At 35.9% G+C, this 21,400-nt stretch overlaps 1 protein-coding gene across 1 annotated transcript in view; it reads right to left on the bottom strand.

Annotated features, from left to right (window-relative positions):
- Positions 1 to 21,400, bottom strand: part of DIAPH2 (diaphanous related formin 2) — a gene marked incomplete at its 5' end in the record, with an annotated part of 690,195 nt that overhangs the window by 382,335 nt on the left and 286,460 nt on the right. Inside the window, one exon of the mRNA XM_080910844.1 lies at positions 10,619 to 10,720. Within this exon, the coding sequence (XP_080766970.1) occupies positions 10,619 to 10,720 (102 nt within the window). The remainder of the gene's footprint in view (positions 1 to 10,618; positions 10,721 to 21,400) is intronic.

The raw sequence follows: 21,400 nt of genomic DNA, 5'->3' as shown, positions 1-21,400 counted from the left end.
CCAGAGATGAGAGAAAAAGTGGAGTCATTTGAGGATATCTCTATCTATCAATTACTATCTCTAGAACACATCAATAGGATTGTTTCAATTTTAAGTATGAACTTTAACATTCAGACAAGAATGGATTGATGGACAACAGCTGAACTGCCATCAGAGGGTTTTGCTCTTTAAAGTAGCAATAGGGTAGTCATGTTTACAAATAATAAGGAACACTGAGCTACATCCCCAGCCACATATACAACTATTAAAAGGCTCATGTCTAATAAAGACACTTGAGTGTTCCTAAGTGATATAAACAAATAAAGTAGAAACTCTGCTGAAATGTATGTTTTGCTTGTTGTTGAAGTCCCTCGCAGCATTTTAGTTGACTGGCATCCTTTATTTTATAATTCATTCCTTGAAGTGATGTGGGATGCTGACCAGGGTGTTGTATTATGTAGGAGATTTATTTGTGTTGCAAGTTATTTGTCTATCATATCACATCAAGTGACTCTCATTTCTTCAGCCTATGTGCACTATATTAAAAATAAGTACATTGGCAGCTTTAGTGAGAAGACAAGTAGGTTATTTCCCCAAAGAGCTAGGCACAGTTTCATTTATATAATTTGAATTGTACATACTTCATAACTATAAAACTGGCAAATATAGATCTAATAGCAAAATACCACAAGAATGCACAGAAAAAGATAAGAAGCAGCAGTTTTAAAACTAATGCATGAATGAGAGGGGCATGCAACATTTAGGGTTATTCACTTCGCCTTTTATTAATGTCTATCGTATCTGAATAAAACTGAAATGTTAGTCCTTTGAAATTAACATAATTCGTTTCAGTTATTACATCGATATCAAGACAGAATCATTATTGAGGCATTATTCATTGAATTTCCATAAGGTTTATGCTAACTTTACTATATTAAACAAGAGGAATCCAGGAACACTAAAGGATGGATTTTTGTTAGGTTCATAGTAAAATTTAGAGGCAATGACTGACAAAATTCTGCCTGGAATTATAGTGATGAAGAATATACATCAACTCTTAAATGAATAATTTCTTCATATTCTAACACAATAATTTCTTCAAGGCCAGGACTATTTTATTCATTACTTTACTCCGTGCACTAAATCCAATACCTCAAGAATATAATCAATACAAGAATTCCTGGTATAGGTAGAAAAAAGGAAATGTTTGCATGTTAGCTGTCATGAGAGATGAGGGCCATGGTTAATCTATGAATTGAAGCTTTAAAAAATAGTGTTGAAAACTGACTCTACATCAGAAAAATAATGATAATATGATAGAGAATAGTTCCCCAAAGATAGTAATATGTGGAAATTATGTATTGAGAAACATCAACTCATCTTTACTGCCCCAAAGACACTATAAACCCAAAGGAGTCACACTGAGAAGTTGAATAAAATTTTCAGTATTCTTGGCAAAACACCTATTTGAGGCCACAAATGACTATTAAAACTACTGATAACCTGTGCTATTCTATTAGGAAATCAGACACATAAGGGAATAAATAAGGTGGTGAAATTTTGATATTTTAAAACTTGATGAAAAGTAATAATTTACAAAATTGATTGACAACCACTGAACTACTGTGAATATCAAATTTTCATGTGGTTAACTGGATCAAAGACCACCACATAAAACCAGGTACACTGAAACTAATAAAACAGAAAGTGGGAAGAGCTTAGAACACTTCGGCACAGGGGAAAATTTCTTGAACAGAATACCAATGTCATATGCTCTAAGATCCAGAATCAACAAATGGGACCTCATGAAATTGCAAAGCTTCTGTAAGGCAAAGGACACTGTCAAGAGGACAAAACGGCAACCAACAGATTGGGAAAATATCTTTACCAATCCTACATCTGATAGAGGGCTTGTATCCAATATATATATATATATATATATATATAACTCAAGTAGTTAGACTCTAGAGAATTAAATAATCCTATTAAAAATGACATACAGAGCTAAACAAAGAATTCTCAACTGAGAAATACCAAATGGCTCAGGAGCACCTTAAGAAATGCTCAACATCCCTAGTCATTAGGGAAATGCAAATCAAAACAATAATGAGAATCCACCTTAAACCAATAAAAATAGAAAAGATCAAAAACTCAGGTGACAGCAGATCCTGGTGAGGATGTGGAGAAAGAGGAACACTCCTCCACTGTTAGTGTTATTGTAAGCTGGTACAACCACTCTGAACAGAACACAGATGACCTTGAACAGGAATGGTTACAGAAATTGTGGTACATACACAACGGAGTACTACTCAGCTATTAAAAATATGACTTCATGCAATTCTTAGGCAAATCATCCTAAGAGAGGTAACCCAGTCACAAAAGAACATTCATGCGATGTACTCATAAGCAGATACTAACTCCAAAACTTGAATACCCAAGAAACAACTCACACAGCTTATAAAGCTCAATTAGAAGGAAGACCAGAAGGTGAATGCCTCAGTCCTTCTAAGAAGGGAGAATAAAACACTCATAGAAGGAAATACAGGGACACATAGAGGAGCAGGGGTTGCAGAAAAGATCATCTAGAGACTGCCTCACCTGGGAATCCACCCAATATGCAGCCAGTAAACCCAAGCACTATTGCTGATGCCAAGCAGTGCTTACTGGCAGGAACTTGATATGGATGCCTCCTCAGAGGCTCTGCCAGAGCCATAATGATAACAGAGGAGGATGCTTGCAGCTAACCATCAGACTGAACACAAGGACCCCAATGAAAGAGCTAGAGAAAGGACTGAAGTATCTGACAGGGTCTGAAACACATGGGAAGAACAAAATTATCAACTAAGCAAACCCATCACAGCTCCCAGAGACTAAAACACTAACCAATGAGTTCACATGGAGAGACCCATGACTCCCAGTACAAATGCAGCAGAGGGTAACACTCTCTGCATCAATGGGTGGAGAGGCCTTTGGTCCAGCCAAGGCTCGTTATCTCAGCTTAGGGGAATGGAATGTGCTGAGGTGAGAAAGGGTGGTTGGGAGAGGGAGCACCCTCATGGAGGCAATGGGAGGGGGAGGGGGAATGGGATTGTGGGAAGGGGATAACATCTGAAATGTAAACGCAGAGAATATCCAATAAATATGGAATAAAAATTCAGGTAGTTTGATTTTACCTTGTTTTATTATAAAAGGTGACCATAATAAACTATCCCATCATGAGAATGGATTGATATGAGAAATTAATGAAATGACCAGTTATATAAATAAAGGGATTTGAGAATGACTCGTGGTGGATTTTCATTCAATTAATCAAAAATATTAAGTTGCTATTTCCTCAGATAAAATTACCCACATCGACAAATGAGAGCTGGCATTCACATGAGCAGACAAATGAAAGCAGAAACATTTCTTGCTACAACACTGAACATAGTGATTGCAAGCAAAATTAAAAAAATAAAAATGTAATTTTTCCCCAATGAATATGAAAACCCAGAAAATGATATAATATTAACAAAACCTACAATTTTCATATTAAAGTAATTGCTTTTCATATTATAAAAGGGGGACTGTTTTTACTAGTCTCCTTTTCACCTGGTTAAACTTCCTTTACATCCTCTTTAAGCTCTTTATTGAGTCTTCAAAGCAATTAAAGCAAAAAGTGCTTATAGTTGTAGTTCTAAGTTTCCTTTTACTTTCATAGATTTGTGCAGAAGTAAGAAAAAAATCATTGTTCTGTCAGTAATGTCACATAATCTGTTCTGTTCATTAATGATTTACAACTACAAGTCTATCAAAACATCATTTTCTCCCTAGATTATAGCTTTAGAATATTTTTTAATTGAAAAATATGGATAATTTTGAAGTGAGAAAAACAAAAGTACTGATTACTAACAGAACTAATTATTGCCTTCTTTCCTCAGAAGACATGCTAGCTTAATAGATATACACAGTATGGGACTCCATCCTCAGTGCAAGATAAGTGGGAATTTCCATAGCTCTGAGGTTTGAGAACAGCTGAGCTGCAAACACACTCAGAAGCATCTAAAAGCTCCAGCTGGGGGTTCTGACTGTCAGAGCTTTCAAAGATCTGTACTTTCCTTCCAGTAAAGGTACAGCACATAATTACAATGGATGTACCAAATCCAATTCAGTAGGAGGTAGGTTGAAGGACAAGTCAGTGGGAAGCAATGCAGCCAATCTATTCCTTTAAAGATGAAGATTATTGATCACAAGACTTGTAGGAAGTTGCATGTCCCTCTTCCTAGGAGGTCTGCCTTCACACTGAGGGAAGATCTCCTGTTCAATGTTGTTTGTTTGTTTCTGATTAATCCCCTCCTCTGTTTTTTTTTTCTCTTTTTTTTATTCCCAGTTGATTACAAGTGATTATATGCAAGACCAAGGTTGTCACACTTTAGAAAAGCAAAAGGTTAGAGAAGCTCAAAACACAGGGTCTGACTGAGATAAGCTTTATTTTCTATCCTTGAAAAAATATCTACCAGTATTGTGAATTTCATTGTTTCTGATTGGTAGTAGTATTTTAATCAATATCGAAGAAGTAATCTCCTGTATGGCACTCATTTTGACTTAGCTACTGAGACTCCATTTTTATCTAGGGAGTTATATATTAGTGTGCATTTTATAGTGTAAGGGGTATTTAAATGAAAGCAAAAATGAAATTCTCACTGTGTAAAAAAGCAAGAAAAGAAAAAAATTCTAATAAAAATGTTTAAATATGTCATTATTGGAAAGTGGCATGAGAACTGAGGTCAGACAGGAGAGGAACGTGTCCACTGGAATTTGGATCTAGGCAAATATTCGACAATAATTTGATAGGTACATATCACGAGTGATATCAACATAGTTCATCTACTCATAGCACTTAAAATGTAAGAGAACATGTTTAACTAATAACATCAAACCTAAATTATTGAATTATTACTTTTTAGAAAGGAATTTTAAGAAGAGGTTCTAAGAGTTTAAGAGATAAACCTACCTTTGACAGTTAGGCAAGTTGCATAATGACTTTGAAAGGCACATTTAAGCTAAGATTTAAAGAATGAGTTTCGAAAAGTTGCTAAGGACTAGGAACCACAAGTGCTAGCACATGGAATGATTCTGAGAAGAAAGAATAAGTTTACACCCCTAACATGTGTCTGGGTACAGTGATCTCAGCCTGCACTTAAGGTTAATACCTAAAGCTAAGAAAGGTTGGCAGGTGTGAGGATAAAATGGGCCTGAGAGGTTTCAATCGGTTAATACTGTGGTGATTGCTAGGGATATGTCTCAGGGTTAACTGTTTACTATATGAATGCAGGGACCTTATCTCAGTCCCCAACACCCAGAGAAGGTGTTGTATACAGAGGCATGTATCCATCACCCCCACAAAGGGGAGAGCAGAGAAAGTCATTGAGTTAGGTGACCCAGTTACAAAAGAACACTAATGGTATGTACTCACTTATAAGCAGATACTAGTCCAAAAAAGCTCAAAATACCCAGGGATTCATCCACAGAACTTATGAAGCTCAAAGAGAAGGAAGAGCAGAAGGTGGATGCCTCAGTCCTTCTTAGAAGGAAGAACAAAACATTCATGGGAAGAAATAAAAGGACAAATAGAGGAGAAAAGATAAGGAAGGCCAGAATGTGGAAGCCTCAGTCCTTCTTAGATGGGAGAACAAAACACTCATGGGAGGAAATAATGAGACAAATAGAGGAGCAGGGATTGGAGAAAAGATCATCCAGAGACTGCCTCACCTGGGGATCCACCCCATATGCAGTTATGAAACCCAAGCACTATTGCTGATGCCAAGTAGTGCTTACTAGAAAGAACCTGATATGGATGCCTTCTCAGGCTCTGACAGAGCCATACTGATACAGAGGAGGATGCTTGCAGCTAACCATCAGGCTGAACACAAAGACCCCAATGAAGGACCTAGAGTAAGAACTGAAGGAGCTGAAAGGGTCTACAACCCCATGGGAAAAACAAAATGATCAACTAACCAATGCTACCACTGTTCCCAGGGACGAAAACACCAACCAATGAATTCACATAAAGAGACCCCCAAGTGCATATGTAACAGAGGATGGCATTCTCTGGTATCAATGAGAGGAGAAGACTTGTGTCCAGGGAAGGCTCATTTTCTCAATGTAGGGAGATGTCAAAGTGCTGAGGTGGAAGAGGGTGGTTGGGAGAAGGAGGACCTTCTTGGAGGCAATGGGATAGGGAGGGGGATGCAATTGGGGGAAAGGAATAATATCTGAAATATAAATGCAGAGATTATCCAATAAAAAAGAAGAGTGTGCCTAAACTTGTTTCATAAGTCTGAATTAATATTCTTTGGCAATTTACATAGTTTGAACTGCCTAGTAATAATCAAGATTCTGTCTGACCCTGCCTTCCTCATCAGACATGCAGCAAAATACAGTGAGAGAAAAAAGAGAGACTAAGACAATTCATGTACACACAGACTTAAATATTTATGATAACGTGCACAAACAAGAAACCTCTTTCATTTTCTATTTTTGCCTTTAGTTCAGAAGGTATATTGCTTTTTATGACACCCCCCGATTTCATTTCCTCAGTGAGGTACCAAGGATATTCCTCCTGAAGGACTTGCTTGACAACTCATACATCTTCTTAGATAAACTGCACTGAGGGAAAATGGTTTCTGAGAAACTGTGTAGTATACCTACTGTAATACTCATAACCATCAGGATGCAGCTGAAATATCATCTAGTGTATAACTCTGCTTCAATTATAAGATGGATTTGAACCGCTTAGGCTTCAAGTATGGACTTGGGGCTACAAACTTTATTATTTAGGACTCTAGTAAAGTGCGACTAGTTAATAAATAATACAGAGCCAATTCAGTTGACTAATAGATCTGATTTAAAAGTAAGAGAAATATACTCCCTAGGTCCATTACATGTTCTATTTTATCCCAAATATGATTGCCTAATTTCCTTTCCAAAGATTTTACAAGGTAGGCAATAGCATGCCGTAGAATAAAAGAACTTTAAATAGGAAAGAACATTTACTATACATGCTAAAAGAACATACTCAGTCCCATCTAATGGAGGGACATATGAACAAAAGTTTGAAATTGAAAAGTAGGAAATCATATTAATTCTAACATAATTTTGAAATATTATGCAAAAGTTTAGATGAAACTTTCTAGATACATTTGTAAAACAGGTTCAATAATTCAAAAAATTTCATTGTTAAAAAAAATGAAAAACAAACAGGAACCCAGAATAAACAAGAAACTATAAAGAAACCATAAAGGGAATGCTCACTCTTACAGCAAGATATCTGTCTTGAACATCTAAATAATTATGAAAACAATTAGCAATTGGAAATTTAGCTGAATGGTAAAGTGCTCATCTGGAAAGCACAATGCTGTGGGTTCAGTCCCCAGCTCTGGAAAAAATAGTTTTGTTCAAAGAAACTTCAATGCCCTTTATACTCTCTTTTCTGGCTAATTGTTTAAATAGCAGGTTTGTGGTATTTTAAGATATATGACCATATCCTTTATAAATAGTCCTTATTTGGGCACTCATATGATAGGGATAAGGAGAACTATTAAAGTACCTTTGATATCTTTATAAGGTATTTTTACTGACAGAAATAATACATTTGCAAGCTCTCAATTGATTAATAACACTTAAGAACACTTTAAAATTCTTGTGATTTTTTTCTTACACAATGTATACAGTAAAAACAGTTTCTGTTATTTTTCTTTTTTATCGGATATTCTCTGTATTTACAATTCAGATGTTGTTCCCTTTCCACCAATCCAAATCCGTTCCCCCTCCATGAAGGTGTTCCCTCTCCCAACCTCCCTCTCCTACCTCAGCATTCCCCTACACTGGGAAAAAGAACCTTCCTGGCTCAGAGTCCTCTTCTCTCATTGATGCCAGAGAATGCTATCCTTTGCTTCATATGCAACTGGAGTCATGGGTCTCTCCATGTGCACTCATTGGTTGGTGTTTTAGTCCCTAAGAACTGTGGTGGGTTTGGTTAGTTGATAATTTTGTTTTTTCCCATGGGATTGCCAACACTTTCAGCTCCTTCATTGCTTTCTCTAACTCTTTATTGGGGTCCTCATGTTTAGCCTGATGGTTAGCTGCAAGCATAGTTCTCTTTCTTATTTATTAATATAGATATTATTCTATCATTTTGAATTTTTAAGGGAGCTAAATTCTAACATTCAGATCTCAGGAAAAGAAAATCAGACAGTGCAATACAGCATACCATTTTGCATACATTAATATAATTAAATATCAGTACTTCTTCCTTATTATCTGTTGGAGCATATTTTGGGTATATGCCCAGGAGTGGTATAAGGTGGATCCTCAGATAATACTATTTCCATTTTTCTGAGGAACTGCCAGACTGATTTCTAGATTGGTTATACCAGCTTACAATCCCACCATCAGTGGAGGAGTGATCCTTTTGCTTCACATTCTCGTCAGAATCTGCTGTCATCTGAGTATTTGATCTTAGCCATCCTATCTGGTGTGAGGTGAAATCTCAGGATCATTTAGAATTGCATTTCCCTGATGACTAAGGATTTTGAATATTCCTTTAGGTGCTGCATGGCCATTTACTATTACTCAGTTGACAATTCTGTTTAGCTCTGTACCCAAATTTTAATAGGGTTATTTTGTTCTCTGGAGTCTAACTTCTTGAGTTCTTTAGATATTTTGGATTTCGGTCCTCTATCATATGTAGGATTGTTAAAGATATTTTGCCAATTTGTGGGTTGCTGGTTTGTCCTGATGGCAGTGTCATTTGCCTTAAAGAAGCTTTTCAATTTTATGAGGTCTCATTTGTCAATCCACCATGTTCATATCAGCATTATTTCTACTAACCAGAAACTGGAAACAACCTAAATGCCTCTCAAGAGAAGAACGAACACAGAAAATGTGGTACATTTACACAGTGGAATACCACTCAGCAATTAAAACAATGACTTCTTGAAATTTGCAGGCAAATGAAAGGAACTTGAAAAAAGTTCTGAATAACCATAATACAACTCACAGACCATATAAAACCCAGGATCAATTAGGACCACACCAAAGTGTGGATACTACAGTCCTACTCATAAGGGGAAAGAAAATAATCATGGGAAGTAGAGCGAGAGTGAATATGGGAGGGAGAGAAGAGGGGGAGGGAAAAATGGGGACTGGTTCAGGTATAGGAGCAACTGGGAGAGAAGTATAGACCATCAAATATTTGAAAGGAAATATGAGGGCTAGAGAGATGATCAGTGGTTAAGAGTACTAAAAATAGTACGGTTTACTCACATAAGTAAAATAGATCAATAAATCTTAAATAATATTTGGGGATTAAAAAAATGAAAGGAAGAAAGAAAGGAGGTATGTACCAGTATAGTAGAGGAAACTGGGGGTAGTCACTAGAAAGTCCCAGATGCCTGGGACCCAAGAGGTTCCCAGGATCCAACAGGTAGGGCATTGGCCAAAATGTTCAACAATAGGGAGATTGAACCTCTAGAGACCAAGAGATTTTCACACTCAACAGAGTGCATTAGCCAAAATATCTAAGAACAGGGAGATAGAACCTGAAAAGATCATCTCTAGTGCATAGGTATGGCCCTGGTTGAGTGTTGGGGCCACCCACTCAAAAATATTAATCAAGAATTTCTCCTATCAAAAAACAAAATGCAGGGGCAAAGAGTAGAGCAGAGACTGAAGGAAAGGTCATCTAGCCCCATGCAAATCCCACCTATCTGCAGACAAAAAACCCTGACACTACTGCTAATGCCAAGATGCACTTGCTGACAGGAGCCTGGTATAGCTGTTCCCTGAGAGGCTTTGCCAGAGCCTGAGAAAATACATGTCATGGACCAACTATTGGACTAAGTTCAGAGACTCCATTGAAGAAGTTAGGGCAATAACTGAAGGAGTTGAATGGGTTTGTATCTCCATAGGAAGAACAACAATATTAACCAATCGAAACACCCAACGCTCCCAGGGAATAAGTAACCAACAAGGGTACACATGCAGGGTCCCATGGCTTCAGGTGTATATGTAGCAGAGGATTGTCTTGTCTGGCACCAATGGGAGGGAAGCCCCTTGGTTCTGTGGAGGCTCCATGACCTAGGTTTGTGGAAGGAAATCTTGGAAGAAAGAGAGCATTTGAATTGTAAATAAAATAACCAATAAAAAAATGAAGAACAAATATCGGCACTGTTAAACTCTCTAAAATGTTTTTCTAAAGTCTTGGACAACCAGGGGACTATTGCCTGCAATTTTTTCACTGCCTTATTTACCATGTGGAAAGAGTTTGGTTAAATTCTGTGTATTAGAAACACTGTGCTTCTCCTTTAGATGTTTTGTGTACTATTGTTCTTTCTAGGAAACCCCATTGTGGTTTTTATTATTTCTATGTGCCCTTTTACCAATAAAAGACGGTCTATGAAAAAAAAAAAAAAAAAGACTATGCTTTGGTTTATTTCATAAACATCAAAATAACTTACTTCTTTTTAATGCTATAGGTAAAGATTTTTCTAAGTCAATATTGCATTTAATTATACAGTTATAAAGTGAAATGAATCACCGAATATATTTCTTTTGTTCATGAGAAGTGCATTCATAGGCCTTTAGGATCGATACATACCACAACAGCAAACTGCTCAGGCTCACAGAGGTCATCATACTCATTCTTAAGTTGTGCTAGTTCCCTGAGTACGTTCTGCTCAGGAAGATATTTTACAAGATTCTAAAAAGAAAAACATAAAAGATTAGTGGTTGATCAGTAAAATTGTTAAGCATTCATGGACAACAAAAATAATCATATTTTTAAATCAATATGTTTAATTAGAAGAAAAAAAACGTATCAACTAGGCCCACAAGGAAGGTGTCTCATTATATCAGAGACCTGTACATTCCATCATAGAGGTATAATTCCCACATCAGATAATCTAGAATGAAAAACTAATTTTTATACAAAGGAAAAAATGGACTTACAAACACATGGAAAATCTTCATATATTGATAAATAAAAGACATTAATCACAAACCAGAGAGTTCAAATAAAGAAAAAGCAAGGTCATTAAGGATTCAATGTGGAACTATTTAAAATAATTAAACTGTACAAAATAATTATTCTCAAATACTTTAAAAGAATAAAGAGGATGGATTATTTGCTAACATAATATTTGATAACTTGATACCAACACTAGTCAAAGCATCCAAAGAAAACAAAACGATCAATAATACTAAAGACTGCTAATAACCTCATTATTTATTATGATTGGGTTCTGACTAGAAGATTCAATTCTATGGTGCATGTGAGTGATCAAACATGCATTATTGAATCATTTTTAATACTGGCTTTCCAAGTGTTTTTGGCATTCTTATCTAATGCAAATTTCTTGCAGATTACTCATAAATTATACATTTTCAAGTCTGTTCTGTTAAACTTTTCCTTTTATTAGACAGCTTAATTAATTTGTATTGTAAGTTTCATCGGTTCTTTAGCTAATACTCATTTATTTTCTATGTGACTTATTTTGTTATTATTCCTTGGTTATTCTATTACTAGGTTCTTTTTGTATGGGTAGGATAGGTCATAGATCAGTGCACAGAAAACTCTTAATAAAATGTAAGAGACTAAAACCATCAAAACAAGTTTTGGATAATATTAGAAAGAATCTATGCAGAAATGACAGAGGGAAAATGGGGAGATTCTTAAATATGAAGGTACGTATAGACAAACTATTAAACAATGGTCACAAATTCATTAAAAAGAGAAAGTAAAGGATAAAAATAAAGAGAGCCTGAGAACTCTTGCGGTATACATTGTATAACAGAACTTTCCTCACAGTATTTTGAAGAGAAAGAAAAAGTGAGAAAAAGCAATACAAGTAAAGCAATTCTAATCAAAATCAGGGACAAGACAAGGTTGCCACTCTCTCCATATCTATTCATTAAACTAGTTGAAGAGCAATTAGACAACTAAGGTAGATCAAACTAATATTAATTAGAAAGGAAAAAGTCAATGTCATATGCAAAATTGACCCCGAAAATTTTACCAGAGAACACCAACAGCTGATAATTAATGCCTTTTGGCAAAATAATTGAATATAAAATTAAATAAAAATATCTGTAGCCTTCCTTTATACAAATGATAAACAGGCTGAGAAAGAAATTAAGGAAATAACACCCATTAAAATAGCTATAAATAATAATAAATACCTTGGTGTAACTCTAACCCCCCCAAAAAATACCTGTTGGACAAGAACTTCAAGTCTAGGAAGAAAGAAATTGAGGAACATGTAATAAGGGAAAAAGATCTTTTATGTTCATAGATCAATAGGATTAACATAGTAAAAATGGACATCTTACTACTCTGAAAGGCTAAGGACACTATTTATAGGACAAAATGGTAGCCTACAGAATGGGAAAAGGTTGTCACCATATCTTCATCTAAAAGATGATTAATATGCAAAGTATATAAAGAACTCAAGAAATTAGACACTAATAATCCAAATAACCCAATTAAAATATGGAGTTACAGTGCTAAACAGAGAATTCTCAACAGAGGAATCTCTAATTAGCCAAGAAGCACTTGAAGAAATGTCCAGTGTCCTTATCCTTCAAGGAAATGCAAATCAAAATGACTCTGACATTATATTTTACAGCAATCAGAATGGCTAAGATCAATACCTCAAAGATAGCACATGCTGGTGGGAATGCAAACTTATATAACCACTTGCAATTGATTAGGAGGTTTCTCAGAAACTTTGGAATAGTTCTACCCCAAGATTTAGCTATTCCATTCCTGGGCATATACTGAAAAAAAATAACACAAGGCCATTTACTCATCTGTGTTCATAGACATTTATTCATAAGAACTAGTGGTTGCTGTTTCCTGCTATTTTTGATTTTGGAGGTTGAATTGTGCCTGTATGTCTTTCTTATTTTGGTTTTCTTCATAGAAACTAAAAACAGGAAACGACCTGTCTCTCAAATGAAGAATAGAAAAATAAAATGCGGAATACTGTAAAGAGACAGGCGACTAGATTAATGAAACAGAATTGAAGACCAAGAAATGGACACACACGTATAGTCACATGGTCTTTGACAAAGGAGCTAAAAACATTCAATGGAAAAAGGACAGCATCTTCAACAAATGGTGCTGGATCACCTGGCAGTCAGTAATTAGAGAATGAAAATCGGCTTATTCTTAATCTCTTTGTACAAGTGGATCAAAGACCTCCACATAAAACCAGATACACTGAAACTAATAGAAGAGAAAGTGGGTAAGAGGTTAGAACACATAAGCACACGGGAAAATTTATTCAAGAGAACACCAATGGCTTATGCTCTAAGATCAGCAATTGACAAATGGGACCTCATAAAATCATAAATCTTCTGTATGTCAAAGGATACTGTCAAGATGATAGAGTGGCAACCAAAAGATTGGCAAAGAATCTTTACCAAACCTACATCTGATAGAGGGCTAGTATTCAATATATACAAAGAACTCAAGAAATTAAACTCTAGAGGATTAAATCATCCTATTTAAAATGGAGTACAAAGCTAAACAAAGAATTCTCAACAGAGGAATACCGGATGGCTGAGAAGCACCGAAAGAAATGCCCCTGGTCATCAGAAAAATGTAAATCAAAAAAACACTGAGATTCCATCTCACGCCATTCAGAATGGCTAAGATCAAAAATTCAGGTGACAGTAGATGCTGGCAATGATGTGGAAAACAGGAAAACTCCTCCATTATTGGTGGGATTGCAAGCTGGTACAACCATTCTGCAAATCAATCTGGAAGTTCTTCAGAAAATTGGACACACTACTACCTGAAGACCCAGCTATACCACTCCTGGGCATATACCCAAAAGAAGCTCCAACATGTAACCAGGACACATGCTCCACCATGCTCACAGCAGCATTATTTATAATAGCCAGAAGCTGGAAAGAATCCAGATGTCCTTCAACAGAGGAATGGATACAGAAATTTTGGTCCATTTACACAATGAAGTACTACTAAGCTATTAGAAACAATGACTTCATGAAATTCCTAGGCAAATGGATGGAGCTAGAAGTTCCTGAGTGTGGTAACCCAGTCACAAAAGAACACTCATGGTATGCAGTCACTGATAGGTGGATACTATTCCCCCATAGCTCTTAATACGAAGAAATAATTCACAGACTTACAAAAGTCAAAAAGAAGGAAGGCCAGAATGTGGATGTTTTTACTCCTTATTAAAAGGTAAACCAGAAATCTCATGGGAGGAAATACAGGGACAAATAGAGAAGCAGGTATTGAAGAAAAACATCAGAGACTGCCTCAGTTGGTGATCCACCCCATATGCAGCAGCCAAACCCAAGCACTATTGCTGATGCTAACTAGTGCTTACTGGAAGAAATCTGATATGATGCTTCTTCAGAGGCTCTGCCAGAGTCATACAGATACAGTTGAGGATGCTTGCAACTAAGGATCGCTGAGCACAGTGATCTCACTGAGGAAGCTGAAGAAAGGACTGAAGGAGCAGAAAAGGTTTGCAACCCCATGGGAAGAACAATATTATCAACCACCCAAACCCTACAAAAACTCTAGGGACTAAATTACCAAACAATGAGCTCACATGGAGAGACCCATGTGTAGAAAAGGATGGCACTGTCGGGTATCAATGGGAGGCGAGGCTATTGGTCCAATGAAGGCAAGTTCTCCCAGTACAGAGGAATGCCAGGGAGCTGATGTGGGAGAGGGTGGTTGGAAGAAGGAAGGAAAGGAAGTTGAGTGGGAGGAGAATGGGAGTAGGGGGAAATGGGATAAAATTTGAAATTCAACTATCCAATAAGGAATCACCAAAATATGGAATACTATTCAGCTATTAAAAGAAAATACATCATAAAATTTGCAGGCAAATAGACAAAATTTAAGAATATCAGTCTGTGTGAGGCAACCCAAATCCAGAAAGACAAGTATGGTATGTACTCACTTATATGTGAACATTGGCAATAAAGTACAGGGTAACTATGCTATAATCCACAGACCCAAAGAAACTGAATAGTACAAATGTCCTAAGTGAGGATATATGAATCTCACTGAGAAGCAGAAATAAAATAGACATTGGAGATGTGTTATGAGAATAATCTGAGTGAGAGAGGGGGTAATAAAGGCAATGGGAGTGGAGATCACTTTAGGTAGAAGGAGCATAAGACTGCTAGGAATGAGAATGGAAATTCCTGAGGGACATCTTTGGTACTAGCTAGAGCCTTGAGACAGGGAAGGCTTAATAGAGTCTGTAGGGTGACCCTAGCTGGGACTGCTAGCAGGTGGAGATATGGAGCCTGAAGTGACTCGGGGAGGACTCTTATTGAAGGGATAATGATAACAACCCACCCAAAAACCTTTGTCCCAAATGTTTGTGTTACCTACAATGTGTGGGGACAAAGATGGAGCAGAAAAAGTGGGGATGGCCAACTAATGACTTACTCACCTTGAGACCCATCCCAGGTTAAAGAGAGAACCCCTCACACTATTTGTGATATTGTTCTATGCTTATAGACAGGAACCTAGAATAAGTGTCTCCTGAGTGACTTCATCCAGCAGCTGATGGAAAAGAGGAAGGCTTCCTTACATCAAGTAGTAATCTTTCCATACCTCTACACAGTTACTCTTAGAGTACTTTTAGACAGGAAATTGGGAAAAATCATCCTCAGGTGCTACATGGAAATGGCAATATTCATTTGGAGAATGTGCAAGGTGCTTAGAAAACTTTAATGTAGAAGTTTCTTCAAAAAACAAACAAACAAACAAAGGAAAAAAAAAGTCCTACCAGATTTGCCAGAAGCAATTGCCGATTAAATAGACATACACTCAAATAGATCAGACTGGTATTACAAAATTCTTATTGCATTAAAATATAGCTCCTGAATTTAGTGTATGATTCATATTGCAACTAGTTCTGATCAGTAAATAAATTTCAAATAATAGTTAATAGTTAAATAGCCACCATATGTGTCATAAGGGGTAAAACTAGATACAGTTGTAAAAACTAGGAAGAAACCAAATTGAACTTTTAGAGGTAATGAATTCTAAAAACTTACTGGATTATAGGCAAATGGTCTTTGAGTTTTAAAGCATGATCCATTCTAGTTCTCTGTCCCCTGCTGCTGCTTAACAGCCTGCTGCCTCAACCCCCACAACGATTTCAAAACGTGTGTTTTAAAGATCAATTCAGAGTGAGTATGAAAATTTCATCCTGGAAAATGTCAGTGAGTTGAGGTGTACAAAAACAAAGCAAAGCCAGACAAAAAACCAACAAAAGAGAAAACAGTAAGTATGCCACCAAATGAGATTTTCTTTCCTCATCTTCTATACATCACACATTCACTTTCTGATAACTATCAGTGTTATTTGAAGGAATTTCTCCTAACAGACCATAGGTTTCTATCTACTTTTTACATTTATGCTATTACTCTATAATGCTTCCAAAACTGTATTTCTTTTAAATGTTAATTGCACATGTAATAGTTACTTAAGAAAGGTATTGAAACATACTGCCCTTTCCTTCTTGACAAAATATAACTTTTTTTTTTTTTGGTCTTATATCTCATTAAGTCATTTTAGTAGTGGAGAACAGAGTTAAGTTCAGTGGGATTAAGTCTATCATTAATTACATAAATGGACAAGGAACAGTATTTTCTTTAAAACTGTATTTGTACTGTTGTAGTATTTTCTAGCCATATACAGATAGATAAATTCAAGGATATTAAACTTTTATAAATTTTATTTATACTTCTATTGGTAAGTATACGCATCTTTCTGAATGAAGAAAATGTTTTTTACTCAAACACTTGGCTAAGTCTCTGCCATTTTACCACAACTTTCTCTATTTGATTAAACATAAAATGAATTTGTTTTTTTTCTCCCCCCAATTTTTTTATTGGATATTCTCTGCATTGATATTTCAGGTATTATTCCTTTCACACTGTCCTGCCCCCCCTCCTATTGCCTACATGAAGGTGATCCTTCTGCTAACTATACTCTCCCACCTCAGCACATTGGCATTCCCCAACACTGGGAAAACAAGCCATGGCTGGAACAAAGGCTCCTCCTCCCATTGATATCAGAAAATGTTATTCTTGGCTGCAAATGAACCTGAGGCCATGGGTCTTTCTATGTAAGCTATTTGGGTGGTGTTTTAGTCTCTGGGAGCTGTGGTGGGTTTGGTTAGTTGATAATTTTGTTCTTCCCATGGGGTTGCAGACCCTTTCAGCTCCTTCAAAACTTTTTCTAACTCCTTCATTGAGGTTCTCCTGTTCAGTCTGATGGTTAGCTGCAAGCATCCTCCTCTGTATCAGTATGGCTTTGGCAGAGCCTCCGAGGAGGCATCCATATCAGATTCCTGCCAGTAAGCACTACTTAACAAGAGCAATAGTGCTCAGGTTTATTGGGTGCATGTAGGGTATATCCCCAAGTGAGGCAGTCTCTGGATGACCCTTTCCCCTAACCCCGCTCCTCTAGTTGTCCCTTTATTTTCTCCCATGATCATTTTGTTCTTACTTCTAAGAAAGACTGAAGCATACACTTGCTGGCCTTCCTTTTCTTTGAGCTTCCTATGTTCTGTAGATGTTTTCTTGAGTATTCCCAGTTTTGGGGATAGTATCCACTTATAAGTGAGTACATATCATGAGTGTTCTTTTGTGACTGGGTTACCATTTGTTGGAGATGCTGTCCTTTTCCAGTGAATGTTTTAGCTGCTTTGTCAAAGATCAAGTGACCATAGGTATGGGTTCATTTCTGGGTCTTTGATTCTGTTCCATTGATCTACCTGTCTGTCTCTGTACCAATACCATGTTTTTATTTTTTTAAATCAAAATTGATCTGTAATACAGCCTGAGATCAGAGGTCAGGAATGGTGATTCCTCCAGAAGTTTTATATTGTTGAGAATGGCTTTTGCTATCCTGGGTTCTTTATTATTCCAAATGAATTGGCAAATTGCTTTTTCTAACTCTATAAAAAACTGAGTTGGATTTTTGATGGCTATTGCATTGAATTTGTAGATTGCCTTAGGCAAGATAGCCATTTTTACTAAGTTGATCGTTCCAATCCATGAGCAGAAGAGACCTTTCCATCTTCTGAGGTCTTCTTCAATTTCCTTCTTCAGAGACTTGAAGTTATAGTCATACAGATCCTTCACTTCCTTGCTTGGGGTCACACCGAGGTATTTTATATTATTTGTGACTATTCTGAAGGGTGTCAATTCTCTAATTTCTGTCTCAGCCTGATTGTCCTTTCAGTAAAGGAAGGCTTCTGATTTATTTGAGTTAATTTTATATTCAGCCACTTTGCTGAAGTTGTTGATCAGCTGTGAACATTTCTGGTGAAATTTTTGGGGTCACTTAAGTATACTAGCTTATCATCTGCAAATAGTGGAATTTTGACTTCTTTTCCAATTTGTATCATTTTGACCATTTTTGCTGTCTGATTGCTCTGGCTAGTACTTCCAGTACTATATTAACTAGGTAAGCAGAGATCCTTGTTTGTTCTCTGATTTTAGTGGAATTGCTTCAAGTTTTTTGCCATTTAGTGTGATGTTGGCTACTCCTATGCTATATGTTGATTTTTGTTATGAGCGTTGAATTAATGATCTTTCCAAAACTTTTAACATGAAGGGATTTTGAATTTTGTCAATTGCTTTCTCAGTATATAAAGAGATGATCATGTGTTTTTTTTTCTATGGGTTTGTTTATATAGTGGATTATATTAATGTATTACCATATATTGAACCATTCTAGCATCCCTTCAATGAAACATTCTTGATCATGTTGAATGAAAGTTTTGATGTGTTCTTAGATTTGGTTTGCAAGAATTTTATTGAGTATTTTTTATCAATGTTCATGAGGAAAAAGGGTCTAAAGTTCTCTTTCTTTGTAGGGTCTTTGTGGGGTTTAGGAATGAGCATAGTTGGGAAGTATTTTCTCTGCTACTATTTTGTGGAATAATTTGGAGAGTATTGGTATTAGGTCTTCTATGAAGGTTTCATAGAATTCTGCGCTAAACCCATCATGTCTGGGGCTTTATTTGTTGGGAGGGTTTTGATGACTGCTTCTATTTCTTTAGGGGTTATGGGGCTGTTTATATGGTTTGTATGATCCTGATTTAATTTTGGTACCTGGTATCTGTCTAGAAAATTGTCCATTTCCTCTAGATTTTCTAGTTTTGATGAGTATAGGCTTTTGTAGTAGGATCTGATGATTTCTTGAATTTCCTCAGTGTCCTCTGTTATGTTTCCCCTTTCATTTCAGATTTTGTCAACTTGGGTACTCTCTCTGCACTCTCTGGTTATTCTGGCTAAGGGATTATCAATCTTACTGTTTGTCTCAAAGAACATACTATGCTGCTAGAGGATTACAAATCTCAGTGGACCTTTGTATGTTCCTGTTCTTAAGCCATGAAGGATGGATATTGTGACAGTGTTAAATGTACATAGCTGTAATGCTTGTTTGTATATTTTAATTTATATTCCTCACATTTCAAAAGAATACACTCATTTTCAGTCTGTTTTTTCTCTAAATACAACCACGAAGGCACAAAAAAACAAACAAATAAATAAACAAACAAATACAAAAACTACTTCAAGTCTAATTTTGTCATTGACATTTCAGGATATAATTATTAAATTTTTGTATTCTGTTCTAAGATATCTCACAAATATTCTCATGGATAATTCCACAACTTAAAAAACAAGATAAAATCACATGATTTTGGATAGCTCATATTTTGGGTCATTTATTTACAAGCTAAATAAAAGGAACTTGTCAAACAGCAATTTAGGTTTTGAAAAACCAAAGTCCAGTTTTGTATTCTTTGAAATATTTTTATTTCTACCCCAAAGCAATATTCAAATTGTCTATGAAAGTAATGCATAAAAATGTATTTGGCCAGGAGCACTGATTTTCTAACAGATACAAAAACAATAACAGTCTTCCCTGCAATCTTCAAAATAGGATTTTCTTTTAAACTAGCGATGTGTGCCCATATTTATAAATATTTATATAGCAAACTCTTTCAGTACTTTGCCAAAATCTGCAATGCAATACTGATAGAAGACATGTAAAAATAATTTGAAAATATATGGCAGTGTAAATTTCTAAATAAAATGACTTAATGTTAAATACTCAACTGAGTACACAAATATGTTTTTAAAGACATGACTGGTATTATGTTGGTTAAGTAGTTTCTTGTTTTGTTAACCTAACATTCTCTAAAAATGTATTCCCATTTTATTTTGTCACTACAGTGATAGATTCCCCATCTGCAATAAGTACCAAACTCATGAATGTCTGACCTTTTCACATTAACTGATACATCAACACTTGTCAAAAAGGTCTTGACATAAAATCAGAGACAAATCCATTTTGGGGATGTATAGGAAAGGATTGCCAAGCTTTCCTACAAAATCATTTAAGAAAATTTACATATTCTGTTGAGGGATATCTGGGTTAGTTCTAGCTTCTGGCTATTATAAATAAGTCTGGTATAAACACAATACAGCATATTGTTATATATTGGAGTGTCTTTTGGGTATATATCCAGAAGTTGTATAGCTGGGTCCTCAGGTAACACTATGTCCAATTTTCTGAGGAACCATCAGACTCATTTCCAGAGTTGTTGTACTAGCTTGCAATCTCACCATCAATGGAGAAGTGTTTCTCTTTTTCCACATCCTCACCAGCATCTGCTGTCACCTGAGTTTTTGATCTTAGCCATTCTGACTGGTGTCTGGTAGAATCTCAGGGTTGTTTTGATTTGCATTTCCTTGATGACTAAGGATGTTAAACATTTCTTTAAATGTTTATGGGCCATTTGTTATTCCTCGGTTGAGAATTCTTTGTTTAGCTCTGTACCCCATTTTTTAATAAAATTATTTGATTATTTGCAGTCTAACTTCTTAAGTTCTTTGTATGTTTTGGATTTTAGCCCTCTATTGGATGTAGGATTGATAAAGATCTTTTCCCAATCTGTGGGTTGCTGTTTTGTCCTATTGACTGTATCCTTTGCCTTACAGAAGCTTTGCAATTTTATGAGGCCACATGTGTTTATCTTAGAGCATAAGCCATTGGTGGTCTGTTCAGGAAATATTCCCCTGTGGACATGTGTTCTAGGCAAGTTTTATATTACAGGTATCGTGTTGATCATATTACCATATGTCAAATATTCTTCATATATTTAGGACAGCTTAATAACTACTGCTTGCAATACTGTATTTTCTCAACAACCAAACATATCCTTTCCTTGAAGATTTATACTTCATTTTAAAAGTTTTCATACTTATCAACCTTATTATAACAATTACCATAGAAGCAATATACAAAACTATAACTCTGATTTTCTAGAAACTATTTTAAATAAGTAAAAAAAAAGCA

This window comes from Micromys minutus, assembly GCF_963924665.1.
Source record: "Micromys minutus genome assembly, chromosome: X".
Lineage (NCBI taxonomy): Eukaryota > Metazoa > Chordata > Mammalia > Rodentia > Muridae > Micromys > Micromys minutus.
This window is presented reverse-complemented; position numbering and strand designations above follow the sequence as displayed.